The sequence below is a fragment of the Raphanus sativus genome, chromosome 8 (genome assembly GCF_000801105.2).
Source record: "Raphanus sativus cultivar WK10039 chromosome 8, ASM80110v3, whole genome shotgun sequence".
Classification (NCBI taxonomy): Eukaryota; Viridiplantae; Streptophyta; class Magnoliopsida; order Brassicales; family Brassicaceae; genus Raphanus; species Raphanus sativus.
In genome coordinates this window covers 13,714,642-13,738,861 of record NC_079518.1, presented here as the reverse complement: position 1 = coordinate 13,738,861, position 24,220 = coordinate 13,714,642, and the positions used below count along the sequence as shown (strand labels likewise).

The 24,220-nt window shown below is 35.3% G+C and overlaps 3 protein-coding genes across 7 annotated transcripts; 1 reads left to right on the top strand and 2 right to left on the bottom strand.

Annotated features, from left to right (window-relative positions):
* Nucleotides 1–1,249: 1,249 nt before the first annotated feature.
* Nucleotides 1,250–4,660, bottom strand: LOC108821950 (probable peptide/nitrate transporter At3g43790). 4 transcript variants are annotated; one of them, XM_018594949.2, is made up of 16 exons: nt 4,419–4,658; nt 4,217–4,318; nt 4,019–4,121; nt 3,831–3,933; nt 3,687–3,740; nt 3,541–3,603; nt 3,408–3,457; nt 3,242–3,317; nt 2,914–3,108; nt 2,701–2,788; nt 2,429–2,514; nt 2,207–2,314; nt 2,062–2,106; nt 1,845–1,933; nt 1,597–1,640; nt 1,250–1,492 (listed from the first exon to the last, which is right to left on the bottom strand). In XM_018594949.2, the coding sequence occupies exons 1-16, from the start codon at nt 4,561–4,563 to the stop codon at nt 1,404–1,406; spliced, it is 1,440 nt and encodes a 479-aa protein (XP_018450451.2). In that variant the 5' UTR covers nt 4,564–4,658; the 3' UTR covers nt 1,250–1,403. The 4 variants fall into 4 exon arrangements, 1 of the variants encoding a protein (XP_018450451.2); XR_001944678.2 differs by having other exon boundaries at nt 1,396–1,492; nt 2,043–2,106; nt 4,419–4,660; XR_008937207.1 differs by having other exon boundaries at nt 1,396–1,492; nt 1,597–1,641; nt 1,790–1,933; nt 4,419–4,659.
* An 11,709-nt stretch (nt 4,661–16,369) lies between these two features.
* On the top strand, nt 16,370–21,797 carry LOC108818725 (DNA mismatch repair protein MSH4). 2 transcript variants are annotated; one of them, XM_018591649.2, is made up of 24 exons: nt 16,370–16,503; nt 16,675–16,878; nt 16,968–17,003; nt 17,093–17,205; nt 17,288–17,333; nt 17,508–17,554; nt 17,639–17,746; nt 17,927–18,002; nt 18,149–18,221; nt 18,325–18,470; nt 18,558–18,643; nt 18,776–18,915; nt 19,011–19,150; nt 19,232–19,282; nt 19,606–19,669; nt 19,781–19,924; nt 20,132–20,199; nt 20,425–20,483; nt 20,579–20,735; nt 20,873–20,925; nt 21,004–21,102; nt 21,200–21,314; nt 21,394–21,516; nt 21,633–21,797. In XM_018591649.2, exons 1-24 carry the CDS (start codon nt 16,438–16,440, stop codon nt 21,795–21,797), a joined length of 2,379 nt encoding a protein of 792 aa, XP_018447151.1. In that variant the 5' UTR covers nt 16,370–16,437. The 2 variants fall into 2 exon arrangements, with proteins under 2 accessions (XP_018447151.1, XP_018447150.1); XM_018591648.2 differs by having other exon boundaries at nt 18,149–18,230.
* Nucleotides 21,798–21,882: 85 nt separating this feature from the next.
* Nucleotides 21,883–23,375, bottom strand: LOC108818726 (60S ribosomal protein L15-1). The gene is made up of 4 exons (XM_018591650.2): nt 23,274–23,375; nt 22,973–23,139; nt 22,440–22,637; nt 21,883–22,273 (listed from the first exon to the last, which is right to left on the bottom strand). The coding sequence occupies exons 1-4, from the start codon at nt 23,275–23,277 to the stop codon at nt 22,028–22,030; spliced, it is 615 nt and encodes a 204-aa protein (XP_018447152.1). The 5' UTR covers nt 23,278–23,375; the 3' UTR covers nt 21,883–22,027.
* Nucleotides 23,376–24,220: the final 845 nt, after the last annotated feature.

Here is a 24,220-nt window from a genome sequence, read left to right as displayed (position 1 = left end):
CATAAGAAATGTTTCATTTTTGGTGGGCACCTTATCTTCCAGCAGTGAGCCTTCAAAGAATTCACCGAAGGGCCATACTCCTGAATGATTTGACCTCTGTCCGGATAAACCCGCTCCACTTGATATCCTGATTTAACTGTGTACTTCAATGGGGTAAGTCTTTAATTTTATCATTTTCTTCTCAGTGGTCTTTTTTCTTGTTTGTAACTGGTCTTTCTTTTCATATTTTACCGCATGCTTATGCTTCATTCTCACTCTCATACGGTTACAAACATCATATTATCAATATTTTTTGTACTTCATTAATATAAAATAAGTGATTATGCATATAACTAAGCAACTTTTTTTGAGGTTTTCATCTCAACACTCGAAAGTTACTACTTTGATTGCTATAGAAATTATTTATACAAAACAATAAACACAAAAATATATATGTAAAGATTAAATTAGAAAAAATAATCAAATGTATGATATTAATTTTATATTTACAATGCTTAATTACTTGTATAATAGAATTTGAGATCAAATATAAAAGAAATTCAAGATTAAATTAATATATATTTATATGGAATTTACAATAGTTTTATTTTGTACTTCCATTTTGTTTTAAAAACAAATTTTGTAAATAAAATTATGTGTATTTGATGACAGTGTTTTATATTTTATATTTTATTATTTTAAAAATAAATATTCTACTATTAAGAATATTTTTATTTTATTAAGTTTAAAAGTAAAAACGAAAACTAAAAATCAAAATCTAAAACAACCATCCATGTTTTTAAAAAAAATCTACTGCGAAATCAAAAAAGAGAGTAAAACAAGAATTAGAAATGAATTTGTCAAGCAATATGTCAAAAAACTATCTTTATAGGATTCAAGATAGTTTTTATTTTTCCAGAATAAACATTTTACTATTAATAATATTTTTTTTTAATTTTTAAAAGCAAAAACCAAAAACTAAAAACCAAAATCTATAATCACCGATTAAGTTTTAAAAAAAAGTAAAATCTACTGCAAAATTAAAAACCAAAAACCAGAAATCAAAATCTAAAAACCAACTAACAATCATCACCTAAACAGAAGTTTTCAAGATTTCACAATTAGATACCATGCATCATCAGGTAGAAAATTCTACAACATATTCATTAACTAAGATTGCTAAAGCATTTCACGGGGGTGCATGATTGGTTGGTGGTTCTATTACAGTTTAGTTATCCTGACCATTTCTAACTTAAACAATTGAATACCGTTTGGTGTTAAAAAGAAAACACATATCCGAATATATTCTGTAGATATGATCATACATCGTAGCGTTAGTCATTCGTTTGGCACCGAATCATAAATAAACACTTTATAGTCTATAATGTTATTTCTCACCTATGGAGAGAATCATGAACCCCTTTTTATTGGTTGTGGGAAATGTACGGTATGAAAGTTAGAATTAACCCTACGAGTTGTACCAAATTCAGCACAAAGAACACCATCTCATCACCTGTGTATTATGTTCAAAAAGCGATTAAGAACTTGCTTTTCTAGAGAGAAAGTAAAATCTCTGTTTAAAAAGTTGGTTAATATGGGCAAGCTGCAAAATCTGACCTGGAAGGAAAGTCGCAATTTGTCTTTTTTGCGCCCAAGAGAATCTGCAGATTTTTAAAAACGCAGTGAAAGGCAATTAGCAGCAACAGGGAAAAACAATCCAACCAGAACAAATGACAAGCTCCTATATATTTCTTATACTTGCTAGACTAACTGAAGGTAAAAATTTGCATGCATGTGAGTTGAATTTTCCCGCTACAGCCTATAGTTAAATATTGTTGATGGTACAGTTCAACTGAATTGCTTACAAGATTCCTCCACCGGCTGGGCCAAATGATTTGAAAATAGACATTGCGGTCATAGAAATTCCATTAGCAGCACCTCTTTGACTCTGTGGCTGCAGTACCAAGCCGAAGAAAAGAGAGCATTAGACCAGGGCAGAAGAAGCTAGTACTGTTATTGAAGACAGCCATAACTAAGACAATAAAGAAAAGGTTATGTGGTACACTGGCCCAAGAACCATACCACCGCCTTGTTGAGTAAGATAAACAGTCCTGTAACAAGAGAGATCTGCAACAAAAAAAAACGCAAACATATCTACAATCTTTCTTGTTGTTAATTAATAAGATATTATATACAAAAAGCATCGGGACAATCGCAAAGTACTCACAGACAAGGCGTTTTTCAGGATAGATGCACAATTTATCACCAAATGGAGGGTTAACCCTGAAAGCGAAGCTATAGAGGGGTAACAAGAAAGCAGCGGTATTAGCAACACCTGAACAACAACAAAAAAATTGTAAGGGATTTAAAAATCTATTGTAGACAACCCATTGTTACTATAAAAAAAGGAAAAGAAAAGAATACGTAGCAAAACTGAGGCCAGATTTACCGCGGAAAGACGGATAACCACAAGGAGTCCCAGAGTCCTCTCCATCGAGGGGTATACCATAAGTTGAAACAACAGAAGCCCAACTCCTGAAAACATGGTAACTCAAATCACGAGGAACATCCAAGGGGGAAACAAACCAAATCAAAAGAATCCAAGAACTAGATAACGAAAACATTAAACAAATAACGAAGAAATATATAAATAAGCATCAACTTTTTTTTTGTAGGAACCACTACACCAGACGATGTAATTAAGCTATATACAACATGCACCTGATATAGCTAAAACTTGGCCAACATCTTGAGACGAGAAGCCCAATCCTCCATAGCTTGTGTCGCTGACAGCCCAGAGTGAAAATATCTTGCAAAGTTTTTCCGAACAAATGATAAAATGTTAAAGCTGCTGAGGAATATTTGAAAGAACTCAATATCCTCTAAAAATTAATTAAATAACTTCGATAGAGAAGTGGAGTGTATCTGTCTTACCTCTGAATAAGCTATCTCTTGGAGGGAAAAAACACAATACACAATGATGATAGCCATCAATGGACGATTCCTCAGGAGACTGGGCTTACTTTGTATATTCTGGTCACCGAGTCCTTTATCTGTACTTCCATCATCGTTTGGTTCATTTGGATTAAGCCTCCTGTGTGCAATTCTGCAACGCGTATGAAGTGTTTCCTGTAACTTATACCATGAGTTAACATTTCCAGGTTTACCTTCATACAATTATATACTCAAAGTCATACCCTATACTTAATTTTGTCCATGAAGAATGACATAAGAATTTTGTTCAAGCTAAGTCAATACTTACAGGCAGCCACCAGCATGCGATGAGAGCCCCAGTAGCATAGACTGATATAACTAAGCTCGGCAGAAAATATGGAAAGCTGTAATGCACAACACAAAAAGCACCTATTGAGGAAACTGTTTTGCGAGCATTTGAAACTGCATTTTGGAATGTATAGTAAATATAATACCTTCCAAACACTGAATCCTGTGAAAATAAACTAGGATACTTCTCTGCAGGCTAAGGAAGCATGAAACAGAAACCAAGCATGAAAATGTAAGAAAGGTGAAATTTGTATAAGCAGAGTTTAGAGTGAAGTGAACCTGAGCAAGATAGCCTCCAATAGCAGGGCCTATTATTAGTCCTATACCTCTCGATGTACTTACCTGAATTTTTTTTTTCCACTAATAAACTAGATGAAGTAAACATGGCCAATAAAAGAATAAAACAAGATAAACAAAAGGCTCACAACAGAAAGACTAAGAGCGTGATATTCTTCACTAACGACTTCTGAAGCATATGCCTGAAACAGCAAAGAAAACACCTTTAGAAAGTGCAACCTCAAGAGAGAAGAAAGTAGATATTTCTTCACAGATTAGACTAAGACATTTACTCTTATTACTCCGAGTAGACAATTGACGCAGCCGAGAAGAAATCTAACTAAAATAGCAAACCAGAAGCTTGTGCTTAGACCAAAGAGGGTATTGAATATGATCCTGAAAAGAGCGTCTGGGATATAAAAAAAAATCTGCAAGAAAAGGAAATTATCTTCTTAAATATTGAGGAATTGTTAAAGCTAACACTGAGAAAGTCCCAATGAGGATGATAGGTTTGCGACCATATCGATCAGCTAGTTTCCCCCAGAGAATAGACGTCAGAGCTCTTCCGATCATGAATGATGATGCTAAGAAAAAAGAAAGAAATAACACCAACGAATCTTTCAAGATTTTTATATATTGTAGCAATAAAAATAAAATAAAAAACTGCCTAGGATATTACCAACAAAACCAGCATAGAAACCAATATCCTCTTCTTTTTTAGCTACATGGAAGTCTCTGATCATGAAATAGAGATATGGAAACAGCGAAGATATTGGGAGAGCTGAAATACACCAAAAGGTTTTGAGCATCATCCATCCGTATTAGAGAGACACACAAGTTTGTGGAAACATAGAGAAAGCAAAAGGATGAGAATATTGAACCGGTGCAGAGAGAGACGAGCCAGATGAAGGAGAGGTGGATGTAAGGGATGCCTCGCTGTTCTTGCTTGAGTCGATCGATGTTACAGCGTGGGCAGTTATTGTCTTCTTTCTCCTCCAGAAGGGTTTCTCTTGCCTCGTCGGCCATGATCGGAACCACTGAGTCGGAGTAGTCTACTGATGCCTCTATTTGATTTCTTTTGTTCAGTAGAAGAAAATATAATAAAAAGAAGAATCTGTGTCAAAGTAAACATGGGTCGGATAAGTCACGCACGATTTAAAAGAAAAATATTCTAAAGGCGCCAAAAAAAAAGCTGAAACGACTCACAAGAATCCAGTGGTGCTGTCAACTACTAAGCATATATAATGTTATAGATATTATTATATCCCCTTAGTATTAAAATGGAAGCAAAAAAAGAGAATAACCTTTAAAGAGTACTATATTTTCGAGTTTGCCATTTTGATGACGTGTCGGCACGAGGTTCCTTCTCAGACCCTTTATCAAAGAAGGCTTACTCACCTTAGGATATTACGGATATTGCCATTGGACAGACATGCATATTCGTATGAAAATGATACATAGTTTCATGTCCGCATTTGTACAAAAGGAAAGTCGTCAATTACGTGATTTGAATGTATGGTCGACGAGATTTTTTCTTTCCTTCCCACCTTCTATAATTTGAAATGATATTTAATAAGATTGTATAATTTTGTTTTGAATATGGAAACCTAATTAAGACTCATATTAAATAGATAGTGGAAAGAACTTATTTTTTTGGCAATTGAAATCGAATTATGAGCCATATGGAAGTAGCCGTTTATGACTCATATTAAATGGCGAGTGACTTATGATTGTTTTAATTCGTCATCAATGCTGATTATTTTCTTCCTTTCCACCTTCCATTTTTTGAAATACAATTTACGAAGATTTTCCAAATTGGTTTTGCATATGGAAACTAAACCAAGTCAAATTTTAAATAGTGAGTGAATTAGGAAGTAACAAGATTCGTTTCTCCATGATTTGCAATCGAAATTTACTGCATTATTTACACTTTCTTTATATTTTGTTATAAGATCAGTGATTGAGAATTCCAGTTGTCCAAATATCGATTTCAAATCTAAATAACACATATATATATACAAATATCACACTTTCATATAGTTGTCCAAATATCGATTTGACATATTCTGTTTTGAAAATCTAATATTTACTTGCTATATGTGTTCAATACGCATTAACTACTAAATGAATGTTCTATTCACTATATAATCAAGTTTACTTCTTCGTTTTATACCACACCAATCTAAGTTTCAATAATATTATTTGTCAAGTAACAAGCAAAAGTTTATCAGATTTTACTATGGTAGGTTTTGACATGATCGCCGATCTAAAGCCTAAGAAAAACATGTGGAAGATCAGGGTTAAGATCATCCGACTTTGTAAGCAATACTCGGTGGTTGGTGGAGAAAGTATTGAAATGGTTTTGGTCGATTCAAATGTAATCTTCGTCCTCGATTTTTTTTTTGCAAGTGTTATCCGTTTGTTATAAAACGTTTCTTTTATACTAACTTTTGTTTGTTACAATTGTTTTTTTTAGGGTGATAAGATTCATGGTTGTTCTAGATGATAAACTCTGTATATTGATTGATTCTAATCGATGGATGAGAATATATTACCGATTAAATATTAATGTACTTAATAACTACTACATAATCAGTATTGATTACCAGAGCTAAATAATGATATTTTTAAAAACACACGACATTCCTATTTTGGATATTATTTATGTCCCGATTTTTACAATAGAATCTATGGTAATTAGGGAACTATATATATATTGATTGATTCTAATCGATGACATCAATATATTACCTATTGTATATTAATGTCTGGGTATCTATTACATAATCAATATTGATTGATTACAAGAGCTAAATAATGATAACTATATATCGTGTATTCAAATCACATGCCATGCAATGTCGTTAATTGTGTCGACCATATCAATGAAATATTCTTTATTATGGGATTTAAATAGACTTTCTCCTTCCAAAGATGCTCATAGCAAACGTAAACGGTCATTTTAGCTATACTCTCTTGCAATGGGTACTCACACAAACTTCTCCAACTTCTTTTAATTTTAAACTTTTATTTATAACTTGGTTTTTCCCCATAATTACTTTTTAAATCAAATAAATCTGAAATTATATATATATATATATTTCAATAACATTTATAATTGACCGAACAAGTATAATATTAAACATAAAAACAGTGGAAGTATACCGTGCTATATTAGAGGCTATTATCCAATTAAGTGTAACATGATTTTTTTTACACTGAAAAAAATATTTATTCATAATTTTAGACAATTGTGAATTAAGTCACAACAAAACATAATTATTATATAAACCAAATTCTTCTAAATATAAACCAATATATACAAGAATGATAATAATGGCAATAAAGCCCAATATATCATGTATATAGAGACCTGCGCATTTTCTAAAAATCTGTATTTCTAGATTCTAGATAATTCCCTATAATATATTCAGAGTAGGAAAATAACATTTAATATTTCTCAAAAAAAAATCAATATCTTATGTACTGCCCGTTTATATTACATTTTTTAGACTTTAATACTTCAGCTCCTGAATTCTTTTAATTTTATGAAATACATAATGTTGGAACATAAAACCTCAAACTTTAATTTCTTTTTAAAGGGCTAAACTCACCCCGCGCAGGGCGCGGGTCTCACCCTAGTTGCATAATTATTATACAAGATATTTACGTATATGTGTATCTATCTAGATTGGGAAATATCACTGGTATATATGTATATAGTCTAAACCAATGTTACCGTTACAAAAAAAAAAGTCTAAACCAATGTTTTAAAAATCGCTAGACGGTAACTAAGCGCTTTATAGAGAATTAGTGACTAGGCGGATTATTCGGGACCTAGGCGAGGTCTAGACGTTAGTATGTTATTGATTTATCTTATATATTTTATACATTTATATGGTTTATTTTATTTTTTTTTTAATTTAATTATAAAATTATTGTGATGAATTGTCAAAATTAGATATACAAAGCATAAGAAACTTGTAGATTTGTAATAATATTATCGACTAATTTAACTTATTTAAATAAATTTAGATCGATTTAAACCGTTTAACCAATTTAGAACAATTTAAATCAATTTAAATCGTATAAATCGGTATAAATCAGATTTTAAGAAAATTGTTTTGGATAGGACCGAGTTTCCGCCTGGGGGGGTCTAGGCGCCGCCTAAACCGATTTTTAGAACCTTGGTCTTAAATATTATTCTTATGAAAGTAAACAATTGTTCCAATCTATTTCTCAACATATTATTAATAATCCCCTAAACATTATTTGCAAAGTGATTTGCCACATATCATTTCTACAAATTTTTACAAAAAAAATGTGACATGGCTATTAAAATTGATGACATGACATATAGTTAAATATGACATGGACAATTAGATTAAATGCTGATATATATTTCTCGAATTTTTTTTAGAATATGGTAATAACTTATATATTACATTTAATATTAATTTATATTTTTGGCAAACTTTTTAGAATATGGTAATAATTCATAAATATCACTAAAATAAATATATTCAAATATGACATTTTGAATTTTGAAATATTATTTAATTTTACTTTTATAATTATAAAATTTTTATTATCAAAAATTTTGAAAATTATCTGCATTTTAAAAAATTATAAAATTTTAGTCGTCATATCATTAGTTTCTTTTAGATATATACAAATTTTATAAATATTGTTTAGTTTTAATTTTTGATAAATATACAATTTTTTATATGATTTTAAATAATTTTGTACAAGTGATTTAATACATTTAACCAAAAGAAATAGATAAATTGTTTATCTAATATTCTAATATTAATATATACATATATATATTCTTAAATATAGTTTAAAATAAACAAAACTATTTTTCTCTTAATTTTATGCTTAATTAAATGATATTTGTATTAGTTATTAGTCAAAATAATAAAATATATAATATTAATAAATTGAATTTTTAAATATAATTTAACTTTTTGAAATTTATCAATGCACATGATGCATGAAAACACCTAGTAACAATAATCCAAGTAGTGAAACTTTACTGGAAACATTTCAACATAAATATTGTCAATTCTTCTATTTTACACCCAACATATCACAATATATTTAATTCAATCAGACTTATATGACTGTGCCAAAACATATCCGTATTTTTCGAAAATTTTAAATAACATTCTAGTGTTTATCTTTTGGCAAAATCATACACTAGTCGCCACATTAACTATCATATCATTTAATTTTGATGACGTTAATGATATGTCAGTTAATTTTGCTAATGAATATGTCATACGTACAATTCTTTTTGAGAAAACCAAAATATTTGTTTATAAAATAATTCTTTAAAGAAATGTAAAATTAAAATTAATAGAAATTAATTAAATAATTAAATTTTAATCTTATATAAGAGATATATTCGTAAATGTTTTGATCATATTACAACGTCTCTATAAAAGTTATATATGTGTTATAATGTAACAAATTCGATGCTAGCGTTGTTACTTTCAACTAATCACAACTAAGTTATTTACATTTAACGAATATTAGCATTAAATTTGAATAATTACTACACATATCGTATATAATTCTTATAAAAATGCTATTGTGATAGGATCAAAATATTTACGAATATATCTTTTATATAAAATTAAAATTTAGTTATTTAATTAACTGTTGTTAATTTTACTAAATAACAAAATTTTACATTTTTTAAATAATTATTTTTATAAAACCAGTACTTTATTTTTTTGTTAAAAATGTACACGTGACATTTTCATCAATTAAATTATCTGATATAGTATTTACATCATCAAAATTAGATAACATGACAGTTAATATGGCGATTGGTGTACGATTCCACCGGATGTAACCTCCGAGACATAGGGAAGCTGCCTGCCAAGTCTCTCCCTGATCCTAGAGAGATCGATGATTATGAATCAGAGAGCTCAACTGCCCAAGATATTTCCTCCAACTTCAAGACTCAAGATGCAAAGGTTTTCAGTTTGGGAAAATCCTCCCCTTCGGTTAGTACCGGCATTATGGGTTCTAAGAAGAGAAACAGGAACCGCCCTCCTGCGTGGATTAGAAGGACCAGAGCTAACTCAAGAGCTCCCTCAGTTCAGATAGAAGAAAGCTCTGCACCGATCCATCCTGACTTAGCTGGAAAACGGAAAGCAGACATCCCCTCGTCTTCAGTACCAAACAAGTCAACAAAAACACTCAACTCTACGGTGGCTTCCGATCTGAAGCCGCTGAGCGTACTGAGCTGGAACTGTCGAGGAGCAGGAGGCACCGAGACAGTTCGTCGTTTACTGGAAATGCGTAAACAACATTTTCCAGATTTTTTATTTCTTATGGAGACGAAACAAAAGAATGGTTACATGGATGGTTTGAAAAAGCAGTTGGGTTACGATAATATGCTTACTGTTGAGCCTCTTGGGTTAAGTAGAGGCTTGGCGGTTTTTTGGAAGAGTTGTTTTAAGGTTAAGATTCTGTGTTCAGATAAAAGAATCATTGACCTTTGTGTTGAGATGGGATCTATTAGATTCTACTTGTCATGCATCTATGGGGACCCTGTTTAGAGAAAGGAGACGAGCAGTATGGGAAAGGCTGACTGACATTGGCCTGAACAGAGATAGTGCTTGGCTCCTTATAGGAGATTTTAACGAGCTGTTAGATAATACAGAGAAGCTGGGTGGAGCTCTGCGAGATGAGTCCACTTTCTGGGACTTCAGGAACCTAGTGGAGAACTGTAAGATCAAAGTAGTTCGATCTACTGGTAACGTGCTGTCTTGGACTGGGTGGAGAGACAATGTTTGGATCCAGTGTCGCCTTGATCGGAGCTTCGGGAATGATGAATGGTTCCAGCTGTTCCCACGATCTAATGTAGAGTACATGGACATGTGGCCATCTGACCACCGTCCGCTGCTGCTCTCCTTTACCTACGAACCTGATGACAATGCAAGAGGTCGTTTCTTCTTTGATAAAAGAATGGTTGGGAAACCTGGCTTTGAAGAAGCAGTCAGACGAGGCTGGGATAATAAAACGGAGGCTATTAGTCCTACTATTATGGACAGACTGATAAGCTGTAGGCGAGAACTTGCGCGTTGGAAAAAAACAAACCTCTTTAACTCCAAGACTGTTATCCAGCGCCTCCAGTTTGAGCTTGAAGTTGAAATCGCAAAGGTACATCCTAGTGTGTGGTCAATGCGAAGACTGAGGATGGAACTGGCTGAAGCTTACAGAGAAGAGGAAAGATATTGGAGACAAAGAAGTCGAGAGCAATGGCTCCGTGAAGGAGATAGGAACACCTCATACTTCCACAACATTGTCAAGGGCAGAAAAATCAGGAATAATATTCTTATGCTGAGGGACGACCATGGAACATAGTTCTTTTCTGAGGGCGCAAAAGGCCACATAGCTGTGGAGTATTTTAGAGATATGTTCCTCAGCTCTAACCCGGTTGACATGGAAACTCTGTTTGAGAATTTCCCATCGCGTGTGACCCAAAACATGAATGAATCTCTTATCGAGGAGTTCACGGATGAGGAAATCAAACTGGCAGCGTTTGCAGTGAAAGGTAACAGTGCCCCTGGTGAGGATGGACTCACAGGGATCTTCTACAAACACTACTGGCATACTGTTGGCCCTAGTGTGATAGCTGAAGTTCGTAGCTTCCTTAAATCTGCTGTATTACCTGCTGGATGGAACCATACACAATTGTGTTTAATTCCAAAGGTGACCACTGCAGAGACTATGAAAGAGATGCGACCTATCAGCCTGTGCTCAGTCCAATTCAAGATCATCTCCAAGTTGTTAACAGAGAGACTGAAGCCAATCATGGAAGATATCATCTCTGATACCCAAAGAGCTTTTGTCACAGATCGCCTCATCTCTGATAACATTATATTAGCACATGAAATGATCCGCGGTTTGAGGACTAACAAGGCGGTTAATGGTGAGTTCATGGCCATAAAAACTGATATGTCAAAAGCATATGACAGAGTGGAATGGTGCTTCTTAGAAACATTGATGGAAAAAATGGGATTTGCTAGAGAGTGGATTCGTTGGGTGATGGCATGTGTCTCGACTGTGTCTTATACGATCCTCCTGAATGGCAGAACCCATGGTTTTATTAAACCTGAGCGCGACATACGTCAAGGAGACCCACTCTCTCCCTTCCTCTTCATCATATGTGCTGAAGCACTTGTGAATGTCCTCAACCTTGCTGAAGCTAGAAAACGCATACATGGTATCAAGCTGGACAAACAAGGCCCGTCTGTCCATCACCTATTGTTTGCGGATGATAGCTTACTTATGTGTAAAGCTAACTTGATGGAGAGTACTGAGATTCTTAATTGCTTAAAGATATATGGTGAAGCTTCTGGCCAACAAATAAATCCTGCAAAGTCATCTATTATCTTTGGTGAAAGAGTTGAGGACGGTATAAAAGCTGATATCAGAAGAATCCTAGCCATAGATAAGGAAGGTGGGGAAGGGACTTACTTAGGACTCCCAGAGGTTTTCAACGGATCCAAGAAAAAGATCCTAAACTACATCAGAGAAAAACTCCAACACAGACTTCATGGATGGTATGCTCGCTCTCTATCACAAGGGGGTAAGGAAATACTAATCAAGTCTATTGGATTAGCCCTACCGATTTATGCTATGTCGGTGTTCAAGCTACCCAAGGATCTATGTGCAAAACTAACCTCTGCCATAAGAGAGTTTTGGTGGAGCAGTGGAGGCTCCAGGAAAAAACTCCCATGGGTTGCTTGCAGTAAAGTATGTCGCAGAAAGGAAGATGGCGGCCTAGGCTTCCATGATATTGAGAGATTCAACCAAGCCTTGTTGGGTAAGCAAGCCTGGCGTCTGTTCTCTCAACCTAATTCGCTTGTGGCTAGAGTCCTCAAAAGCCGCTACTATAAGAATGGTAGCTTCATGGAGGCCTCTGTAGGTAATAGACCATCATTTGCGTGGAGGAGTATCTTACATGGTAGGGAAGCCCTGAAGTTAGGTCTGCTCAGAAAGATTGGAGATGGTGTGAACTCGAACGTTTGGATGTCCAACTGGCTCCTAGACGGAACAGCCAGACCTCCGATGTACAGACAGGATAGCATTGTTGATCTTACACTCTATGTTAGTGACTTACTCATACCTAACACACACCTATGGGATGTGAGGAAAGTTAAGGAGACATTCACTGATGAAGATGCAGAACGAATCCTCAGGATCATACCTTCTCCAAGCATTCAAGATGTAGATATTTGGGGTTTTACAAAGACTGGCGTGTACACTACGCAAAGTGGATACAGGATGCTCTCAACCATCTCTGAAGGTGCTCCACTTCCTCCAGTGGAACAACATCTCTGGAGAAGTATCTGGAAACTGAAGACGGCTCCTAAGATCCACCACTTTCTATGGAGAGCTCTCTCAGGCGCTTTGGCTGTGGCAGAGAGGCTCCAATCTCGTGGTCTCTGTGCTAATACGACATGCAAAGCTTGTGGTCTTGCCCCAGAAACTATTTGCCATGCTCTGTTCCTTTGTCCTGTAGCGGCTGAAGCCTGGAGACGTGCAGAGATAAACCCCCCAAGTTCAGGATTTTCTCAGAACTCCACCTTTCTTAACATATACTATCTAGTGGCTGAATCAAAGAAATCTTCTGCTAGTAATAGCTGCTTCCGAGCTTTCCCCTGGATTCTCTAGCACCTGTGGAAGTCACGTAATGCTCTGGTTTTTGAAAGAACCAGAATCTCTGCAGCCACCAGTGTAGAGAGAGCGTTAGAAGATGCTGAGATTTGGACTACTGTGAACACAGGCCCTGAAGAATCAGCCCCCTCTGCTCCTGCACCTCCTGCCAGGCCAACTACCTCATGGATCAAACCCTCGTTGGGTGAAGTGAAATGTAACATCGGCAGTGCTTGGACGGTAAACGGATCTTTCAGTGGCTCTAGCTGGATCACAAGAAACCATCAAGGACAGAGCTTACATCACAGTCGCAGAGCATACTCTGAGGTCCCCTCAAAAAGAAGGGCAGAACTACTTTCTCTTTTCTGGGCTGTTGAAAGTATGGTCAACATGAAACAGAAGAACGTACTCTTTGAATCTTCCTCCACTGATCTGAGAGAAACGCTTCTGCACCCTGAACTCTACCCGGAGGTCTACAGCCTCCTTGATGCCATTGCTGCAATGCTTCAACGTTTGGACTCTTGGTCATTATGTTACGTCTGGAGTAGCAGAAACAGAATAGCCTCCGACATAGCTGACAGTGTTATAAATGATCGCCGTCTTCAGTCATACGTTGCTCGGGGGGGGGGGGTCCTCATTGGCTCAATGCATCTATCCACCAAGAATCTTTGGGGAACTAGCCCTGTTTTCCCCTACCTCTCTTGGCCTCTGCAGTTGAGATCTTCCTGCTCTCTAAGATCCTCGATCTCTAACAGACTTATGTGTCTGTTTTGTTGCTTTTAATACCTAGTGGTATCTTTCCTTCTGTTTTTTTCTTTTCAGTTTGGAACTCCTCCTAGTTGTTCTCTTTGAACTTGGAAGCTCTTTCTATTTGAATGAATCAGTGTTAAAAAAAAAAACTCCGAGACATAATCATCGCCCTTCACTTTCAATATAAGAAACATGGTATGAAGAATGTCACGTAATCAATTATTTAAGTGCTAGATCAGTGGACCATTTTTTGTGGTCACTAGAGGTGGGCGCAAGACGAGTACTTGTTATTTCAAGTATTTGTCCAAAAATATGTTATTTGCAAATTACTTACCTTGTTCGACTATTTATTAATTACAAATACTTATGAATCATTTGACTATATTTTCAAGTTTATAAGAATTACTTGATAGATAATATTTTGTCAGAGAAAGTTATGAATTTTTTTTTGTTTACTCGATTTGGTAAAAACATGAGAGTTATTTTAAATAAAATATTTGCACCTAATATAAAAAAGAATATAATATGTATAATTCGATATGAAAATACTATTTACTTATTACAACATAGAAATATCAGTTTAGAACTTTGGTTTTTATGGTTTAGTTATCATTTTTCAGTCGTAAAATAAATAATGAGTAATATCAAGGCGAATCGTTAATTTTTTTTATACTTGTTATTTGCCTTATATTTGCAAGTAGCAAAATCCAACAACTTGATACTTGATACTTGACTTGACAATAAAGAGTACTTAAAAAAAACGAGGTGAGTACAGATTAAGTAACGGTTATAAGACAAATAACAGTATTTGTGTCCACGGCCCTGCAGGTCACTGAGTCAATCTGAATTTTAGATACTATTCTTCACCTATATGCCTAATATTTATTCTATTAATTCTTCAGTATGACCAGTTGATATTAGTTGTGTCCATTTAAAAAAAAAAAAGTTATACACGACATATTTATATAACTATAGAATAACTACCTTTTCTAATAGAATAAGTTTGTAACCGCTACTTTTGTTCCAAAATTTTCGGGACCTAATACTCCCAAACATATATTCACCGTGATGAATATTGTTTTTTTCCTTCTTTTTAGTTCACACCATATGCGATGGTTATATCTACTAAACTAAATGTAATAATTTAACATCTGTGTCAATTGTTATATATTACTCCTCTTCACCTTTAGATATATAACTATTCTTTCCTTTTGTTTTGACTATTAACCTACTAATCTATTTTATTAAATCAAGATCATATAAATTCATTTAGTTTAACGATTTTAACTAAATTAATATTTATTAAATGTGATTTTATTTAAAGTTAGTGATCATATTAACCCATTTACATTTATTCTAAGTTTTTCAAACATTTTCAAAAAATATTTGGTTTTCGGTGCGGGTTAAGTTTGATATTGTTTTCGGATATTATATTTTAAGAACCGTTCGACTATATAGGTTAGGTCTTACATAGTATGTGACATTGATTTTCGTTCGACTCCGAGTATGGTTTTTGGGTATTAATATTCTTGACTAAATATGTTAGGTAACTAATATAAAATATAATATGTTACAAACTTTAAAAATAAAATTTAAAAATAATTTCTTAAATACATATGACACAAGTATGTAATTATGCAACTTGATATATTTACTATAGTTACTAAAAATTATATTAAATTAAGATAAGATTAGGCACGTATATGATTACAAAAAACATAAATATCAGAATAAAAATTTTCAAAGAAAAATTAAACAGAAAATATACCCGCTCTTTGGAAGTATGCTCTTATACAATTTTCACTGTTTATAGTATTTATCTTTTTTGTTTCATAATTTTCTCATTCTATTATATATTACAGATTAAACAAATTCATCATGGTTTTTAATTTAATTCACACAACATTTAACATTTTCACTATAAATAAAGTTGATTTAAAAGGGCGGGTTAAAAAATCTACCCGCCCTAGATTCTGAAAACTGAGTATATAGCTTTAAATATATCCGTGTGTACCAAATTATTTGTTTACGGGTTGTACATGTCATATTTTTAACCAAAACAAAATTGAAAACTGCAGGTTAGCGGGTCAGCGGACGAGTTCGACCTGCAACCCAGCTTTAAACGTGTATATACTGGATCTATTTTTAAATTGCTATTACTTAATAAAATATATTTTTATTAAAATTTATACACAAATATGATTAGAAAAAAATACATATATAATCAGAAAGAAAAAATAAATATCAAAAAATAAATTTCAAACAAAAAATATACCCGCCCTTTTAAGGGCGGGTCAAAATCTAGTGATTTGCATAAACCTTTTCCCTAACCGGTTTTCGAAATAAAAACCGGCATGGTTAAAGTCCAAACCGATTTGATTGAAATTCACAGTGGCGCGCTTTAGCCTTCATTATCGGAAACTCTAGCACCAATCGCTCGACTTTCAAATTAGCATCCGTGGAGCGAAAATGGAAGACGACGGTGGAGAGAGATCGAGCTTCGTCGCTGGACTAATCGAGAACAGAGCCAAAGAGGTACGTACGTTTTCTCTCATCGTCGCGATTTCGGCGGAACTTAAGATTCGATTTGAGTCCTCTTAGGGTCTCTCCACTATAGCGCATCGATTTTTCTTTTTTTCCTGGAATCGAAGGATATTGATTGTTATTCGCATCGATTTGATTGTATTGTGGATTTCTGTGGATCAGGTTGGAATGGCTGCGTTTGACTTAAGATCCGCTTCACTGCATCTATCTCAGTATATAGAGACGAGCAGCTCATACCAAAACACGAAGACGCTGCTTCGTTTCTACGATCCTTGTGTGATTATTGTTCCTCCCAACAAACTTGCAGCCGATGGCATGGTTGGGGTTTCTGAATTGGTGGATAGATGTTATAGCACCGTTAGAAAGGTGAGAGAGTTTATGCCATTGATGGGAAGATGAATGTGTGTGTTACATGAGAATCAGTTAAGTACTGTGAATATATTCGCTTCTTGCAGGTTGTGTTTGCTCGTGGCTGTTTTGATGATACCAAGGTTGATATCCATGAACCTCTCTTATAGTCTACATCTTTCTAGTCATGCGTTTCTAAATGGATATGCGATTTTTGGGTTATGTGTTTCAGGGTGCCGTGCTAATACAAAACTTGGCTGCAGAGGAACCTTTGGCTCTTGGTTTAGACACTTACTATAAGCAGCATTATCTATCACTAGCTGCTGCTGCAGCTACAATCAAATGGTGTGTACATCCTGTTTTTTTTGCTTCAGTACATATCAGTTTTGTGGTTCTGAAATACTGAGTTTTGGTTTGTCATGAGCAGGATAGAGGCCGAAAAGGGTGTGATTGTCACGAACCACTCACTCACTGTATGTGTTTTCTTTCATACAGCTCTCAGTTATCTGCTTAGATAAGGTGTATTATGAAGTAATTTAAAAGTTTCTTGCAAAATGAGTCATTGTTTCTTTTTGTTTTTGGGTATCCATCTGTTTCTTCTTTGGTTCTGCTGATGGCATTTTATTCATTGTGCTGCCTCTGTGTAGGTAACCTTTAATGGATCCTTTAGTCACATGAATATCGATGCAACTAGGTATGAGTACTGTGATATTATTTATCTTCCTAAGTCCATTGAATAATAGAGAATTGCTTAATTGTTTCCTTGGTTTGATGGTAGTGTTGAGAATCTGGAAATCATTGATCCATTCCATAATGCTCTTTTGGGCACTAACAATAAGAAGAGGAGTCTGTTCCAGATGTTAAAGACAACAAAAACAGTTGGCGGGTATCTGGAAACACTTTCTTTTTTAACTATTACTTTCTCTTTGCCAAAAATACTGTATATGAGTTTGGTATTTCAGAATTCAAATTGTAATCTTCATAGCAATGTTCTTCCATGATTTTTATGTTTCATTGTTCATTTAACTCACTAGTCATTCTATGTCATGCCTGATTTGTTGGTTAGGACTAGGCTTCTTCGTGCCAATTTGTTGCAGCCCCTGAAAGATATTGAAACTATTAACACTCGCCTGGACTGCTTGGTTAGTATCTTGTTTTGATCTGGTTGTCATATTTTCTGCGGAGCTTCTTAAAATATACCGTTCGATTTCTGTTAAGGGTTGAGATGTTGATATACAGGGCTAAGTCATTGTAGAGCTTCTTAAAATTACTATTATGTTAATTGCAGGATGAGCTGATGAGCAATGAACAACTATTCTATGGGCTTTCACAAGTTTTACGTAAATTTCCAAAAGAGACTGGTAAGCAAAGTGAGAATATCATGAAATCTTGTAGTTGCCTCCAATAAAAGCTTGGTTTTTAATCACATAATTTCAAGAGATTTCTATCGCCCACAACTTTCAGATCGTGTTCTTTGTCATTTCTGCTTCAAGCCAAAGAAAGTCACAGAAGCGGTCCTAGGTTTTGATAATACCAGAAGGAGCCAAAACATGATTTCTAGCATTATTTTACTGAAGACAGCCTTGGATGCTCTGCCTCTACTTGCTATGGTGTTTTTTCTTTCTTATTTTGTTATCTTACTTGACAACTATGTCTATGATCGACTCCTGACCTTAGTCGCACTCTGTCCAATGCAGGCTCTAAAGGATGCAAAGTGTTTTCTCCTTAGTAATATTTACAAGACTGTGTGTGAAAATGATAAATATGCTTCCATCAGAAAAAGGTACGCCACTAGTGGGTCTAGCAGTTGGCATTAACTATGAGCTTCGTTTCTAGCTTTCCGTTTCCTACTTATAAGGTTACTAAAGTTTAGAGTTTTGAAATAACTAGACTCTTTATCGTATTTTTGTTTCAGAGTCGGGGAAGTGATTGATGATGATGTTCTTCATGCACGAGTTCCTTTTGTTGCCCGCTCACAGCAGTGTTTTGCTTTAAAAGCTGGTATTGATGGATTTTTGGATATGGCAAGGAGAACCTTCTGTGATACTAGTGAAGGTGGAATCAACAATATGCTTCACTTTGTGTCATCACTGATTTTTTTTCTTTTACAAATCTGTTCTGCTAGTCTAAAATCATGTAAACACTGGCAGCGATACATAATCTGGCCAGCAAGTATCGTGAGGAATTCAACTTGCCAAATCTAAAACTCCCATTCAACAACAGACAGGGCTTCTTTTTTAGGATTTCGCAGAAGGAAGTTCAGGGAAAACTTCCAAGCAAATTTACTCAGGTCAAAAACGCACTTCCACTGTTCTGTCTATATGTATGGTTTTCCTGTCTTAACTTTTCCTGAACGTGGTATGTAATTCAGGTTGTAAAACATGGGAAAAACATTCATTGCTCAAGTCTGGAACTAGCCTCTGTAAGTTGAATCATCACAATTTCAGATGTGTCGTTTCCATGTGTGATTCTGTTGGGTGCTTAATCATTTTAGCTGTTCAGAAAGTAATATAGTTCAGGCTCACACTATAGCTATCTATATACAGTTCCAGTATTTCCTGCAAATGATAATAAATGAACAAAACTCCCCTCTCAAAATTTTAGTCCGGCAAGACATGAACACCATGGATGTTTTTGATATGAGAAGAATGAGCCCACCTATCTTGCACAATAAAAAGCTATATTCCAGATTCTACCTGACATATTGTTTCATTAAAATCAATTGTATATTGATCTATTGTGCAGTTGAATGTCAGGAATAAGTCTGCCGCTGGAGAGTGTTTCGTTCGAACGGAAATATGCCTGGAAGGTTGATAACTGCACATTGCTCACAACTATATGCTGTAACACGATTTATTACAGTCCTATCAGGCTTAGTTCGTTTATGGCTATTACACGAAATATAACTATATGTATGTAGCACTTATGGATGCTATAAGGGAAGATGTCTCTGCCCTCACCCTCCTAGCAGAAGTTTTATGTCTCCTAGATATGATTGTTAATTCATTTGCTCATTCAATATCCACAAAGCCAGTTGATCGATACTCGAGACCAGAACTAACAGGTAGCTGTCTGTCTCTCACTATCTTTCCTCAAAAACCTACCATCATATCCTCATATGCTCCTTAGCTCTAAAGGATTATTGAATGATACTTGAGCATAGTAAAAATTAAAGGAAATAGATTGTGCAACATCTTTTATACACGGCACCTTAAGTGAAATGATATCAATCGTTTCTTTGGAATTTACTTGTCTGTATACTGTTTGGCAGATAGTGGCCCACTGGCAATTGACGCTGGAAGGCATCCAATCCTAGAAAGCATACACAATGACTTTGTTGTAAGTTGTTCGTTCAATTTCTCATGATACTATCATCCCTCGATTTATTCTTGAGAAATGATCTTGGTGGCAAATCTTGAAGATAGTATCTGATATTCTTTTTCTCACTAACATTGGCGGCCATGAAATCTATGGAATCACATATTATGTGTTCTGCCGTTTACAATCTTTCTCTTTTGGCCATGTGAACGTGCATGTTTAACTCACAGATTTTACCCTTTGCAGCCTAATAGTATCTTCATGTCAGAAGCAAGCAACATGTTGGTAGTTATGGGTCCAAACATGTAAGGGAGCTCTTGCTTTATTTTCTCAATTGCTGATCAATTGTCCAAAAACATTCTCATCGGCTCACGTCTGTATCTGCATTCCATATCCCAAGGAGCGGAAAAAGCACCTATCTCCAACAGGTGTGTCTAGTTGTCATTCTTGCTCAGATTGGCTGCTATGTCCCAGCTCGCTTTGCAACTATGCGTGTGGTGGACCGCATATTCACAAGAATGGGGACTATGGATAACCTTGAGTCAAATTCAAGCACGGTAAACCTCTAAATTCTCCCACACTGGTAGATGATTATTATAGTTTCCAAGGATTTAGCATGGTGATGAATGCCAACGGGTTCTATATCATATTGAGAGCCTGTAGATATCAATTTTTACATTTCAATGTCGTGCAGTTTATGACAGAGATGAGAGAGACCGCTTTCATAATGCAGAATGTCTCCAACAGGTAGTATTTGTGAAAGCATTGACACAAATGAAGAACCTCCCACTCGGTTTCATATCCTGTGAACGCCTGAAAATGTAGGAGTTTGATAGTCATGGACGAACTCGGGAGGGCTACTTCTTCCTCAGACGGGTTAGCAATGGCATGGAGCTGCTGCGAGCATCTCTTATCGCTCAAAGCGTAAGCATTTAACTGAGTTTTAATCTCATTTTCAGACCGCTGAAAGGTACTTGACAAGTAAATGTAAATGTAAATTTGATGGCAAATGAACTTTCAGGTACACAGTATTTGCAACCCATATGGACAGCCTAGCGGAGTTGGCAACCATCTACCCTAATGTCAAGGTTCTTCACTTCTACGTAGACATCAGAGACAATCGCCTAGACTTCAAGGTTCTAACTTCATTCCACTCGCATGGGTTCGGTGTTTTAGCTACCTACTGCTGCTAAATATGTTACATTTACTGATCAGTTTCAACTTCGAGATGGAACCTTACATGTTCCTCACTACGGCCTTCTGTTAGCCGAAGTGGCTGGTCTGCCTAATACAGTGATCGAAACAGCTAGGACCATAACCTCAAGGATCACAAACAAGGTATTCTTCCCCCAGAAACTTACTAAATTGAAAGTACATAAACTTAATTCATCAACCAGTCTGCTTAAAAAAATTTGGTCAAGATGAGTTTTGTGTTCATAATGAATGTTACGCAGGAAATAAAAAGAATAGAGCTGAACTGTGAGAAGCACCATGAAACGCATAGGATTTACAAAGTAGCTCAAAAGTTGATATGCTTGAAATACTCCAAACAAAACGAAGACTCAATCCGTCAAGTTCTTCAGAATTTAAAGGACAGCTTCGTTGAAGGAAGGCTCTAACCAGAAGCTTATCATTAAGAAAAATTCCAGTTTACTTGGGGACTAATAAATGATACGGTACGATTAATCAACATTAAGTACTAACTAAGAGAAATTTAGCTTTATAGTCAAATTCAAAGAACTCAAAAATTGAAACCAAATGTAAAAAAGTATTCCATCCCAATGTAATTCTGAAACATAAATCCACACAGAAGATACACCACTCGAGAAAAAACCAAACATAACGTTGATCACCGGTAACGACGGAGAGACAGCGAGTTGTTCTTCTTCCACGTAGCCCTGCGGGAAGGTCTGTTCTTGTGGTTGTTGTGACCCTTTCCACGAAGACCACGATTCTTCTTTCCCTCTGAGGTGAGCCCTCTGAGTTCTCTGTGCTTGTGCACTGGGTTGCAGATCCAGTTGATCCTGGGATCATTTCGGACGGCATTGTGTGCAGGGTCAACAAGTATAATCTCGTAATACTTGTAGGTAGAGTCCTGAGAACATAAAAGAGACAAGCCCACCATTAATCAACCATCATATCAGCATGTGAAATAAAAGTTTACGGTATGAGATACACATACACAAGCCAATGTCTAATTGTATAAGAGGTGTCATATTATCAAACAGAGAATGCTATACTGGATAGTAAATGGTCGTTACCTCATTGAGCCAGTAGGAGTTGACGACCCTAAGGCCACCAAGTTTGCGACCAGCACGTTCCTCAGCGACAGATCTCTTACTGCGCTGGAATTTGAGCTGTGTCACTCCCTGGTTTGTGGGTTTACCATAGACAATACCCTTAGGCACAGGCCTCTTACGCCCTCCACGTCTCACACGCACCCGGTAGACAACAAACCCCTGAACAAAAAGAATCGACGGAGGTCAGCAAAACAAGACAAAACAAACATAATACTAATCCACGGCTTATTAAAAAAAGTGTATCACTCTTAGACAAGAACAGACTCCACAGTAGATAAAGAGCTGTTCGGTCAGAAGATTGAATTGATTTTGCTGGTCTCAGGAAGTATTCTATCATGTAAACGCAGACATATCTACTTTAAAAAGGAGGATGCCTACGTGTCAAGACACCGCTTGACCAGCTTAGTTACAATCAAAGGCTTGGTTCGAGATTACCTAAAACTAATCACATATATATTTAAAATGATAAAAGGGCGAGAGAACAAGAAGAGTACCTGCTTGGCCTTGTAGCCGAGACGACGAGCTTTGTCTGGACGGGTGGGACGAACAAGACGAACAATGGAAGGCTGCTGGCGATACTCCCAGCACCTAACCCTCTGCACAAACCTCATCACATCCGACTGCTTCTTCCTCCATAGCTCAGACACGTACTTGTACGCCCCTATCGTTACCAAAATCACATTTCTTAAAACTCTTAATCGCATTCTCATACGAAACACATATATCACCAAAGTCTACTGAACATTACAGAAACACAACAGAAAAGGAGACGAATGTAGAGAGAGAGGGACATACCCATTGCTGATTCCCGGCGTCGCAGTCACTTGTTTCTTGAATCTAGGTTTCTGCTTTTATACAAGATGATTCCATGGGGGCTGCTGGCTAGGGCTTCCATTCACCTGCAGACTGGCCCATTATATTTATTTATTGGGCCATCGCGGCACAGTCATAGTTTCGCAGGGCCCTTACAAGAAAAAGATAATTGAGCCTAATTACATATTCAAATTTTTGGGTGAAAATGTACAACAGTTTATCTTAGCTATTTCATAAATAAGCCCCTACATAAATTAATTAACATTACCTAAAAAGATGTGTTGTCAAGATATTCATTGTAACATAATATAAATTTGAAGTTATAATATATATTTTGATAGGCTAATAACTAAGAAGATACACGGTATAAAATTAATTAACACATAAAAATATTACCGTGGATAGACATGTAACAAATTTTAGGCAAATCTTAAGTATTAAAGACAAGAAACACCCAATCATCTTGATTATAAATTCAATCCAAAAATGTTTCAAAGTATCTGCACAGAAAATTAAAAATTAAGCTGACTATGACTAATAAAACTTAGGTTCATCTCCTAGGATCCCCTAGTCTATATTTGAGAAGTGATTTGCCACATGTCTTCTCTACAATCGTTTTCACAAAAAAAATTGTGACGTGGCTATTAAGATTGATGACATGTCATATGGTTAAATATGACATGGACAATTACATTTAATGCTGACTATATTTTTGGAAATTTTTTTAGAATATGACAATAACTCATATATTACATTTAATATTGATTTATATTTTTGGTAAACTTTGTAGAATATGGTAATAACTCATAAATTATCACTAAAATAAATATATTAAAATATGAAATTTTGAATTTCGAAATATTATATAATTTTACTTTATAATTATAAAATTTTTATTATCTAAAATTTTCTAAATTTTCTGAATTTAA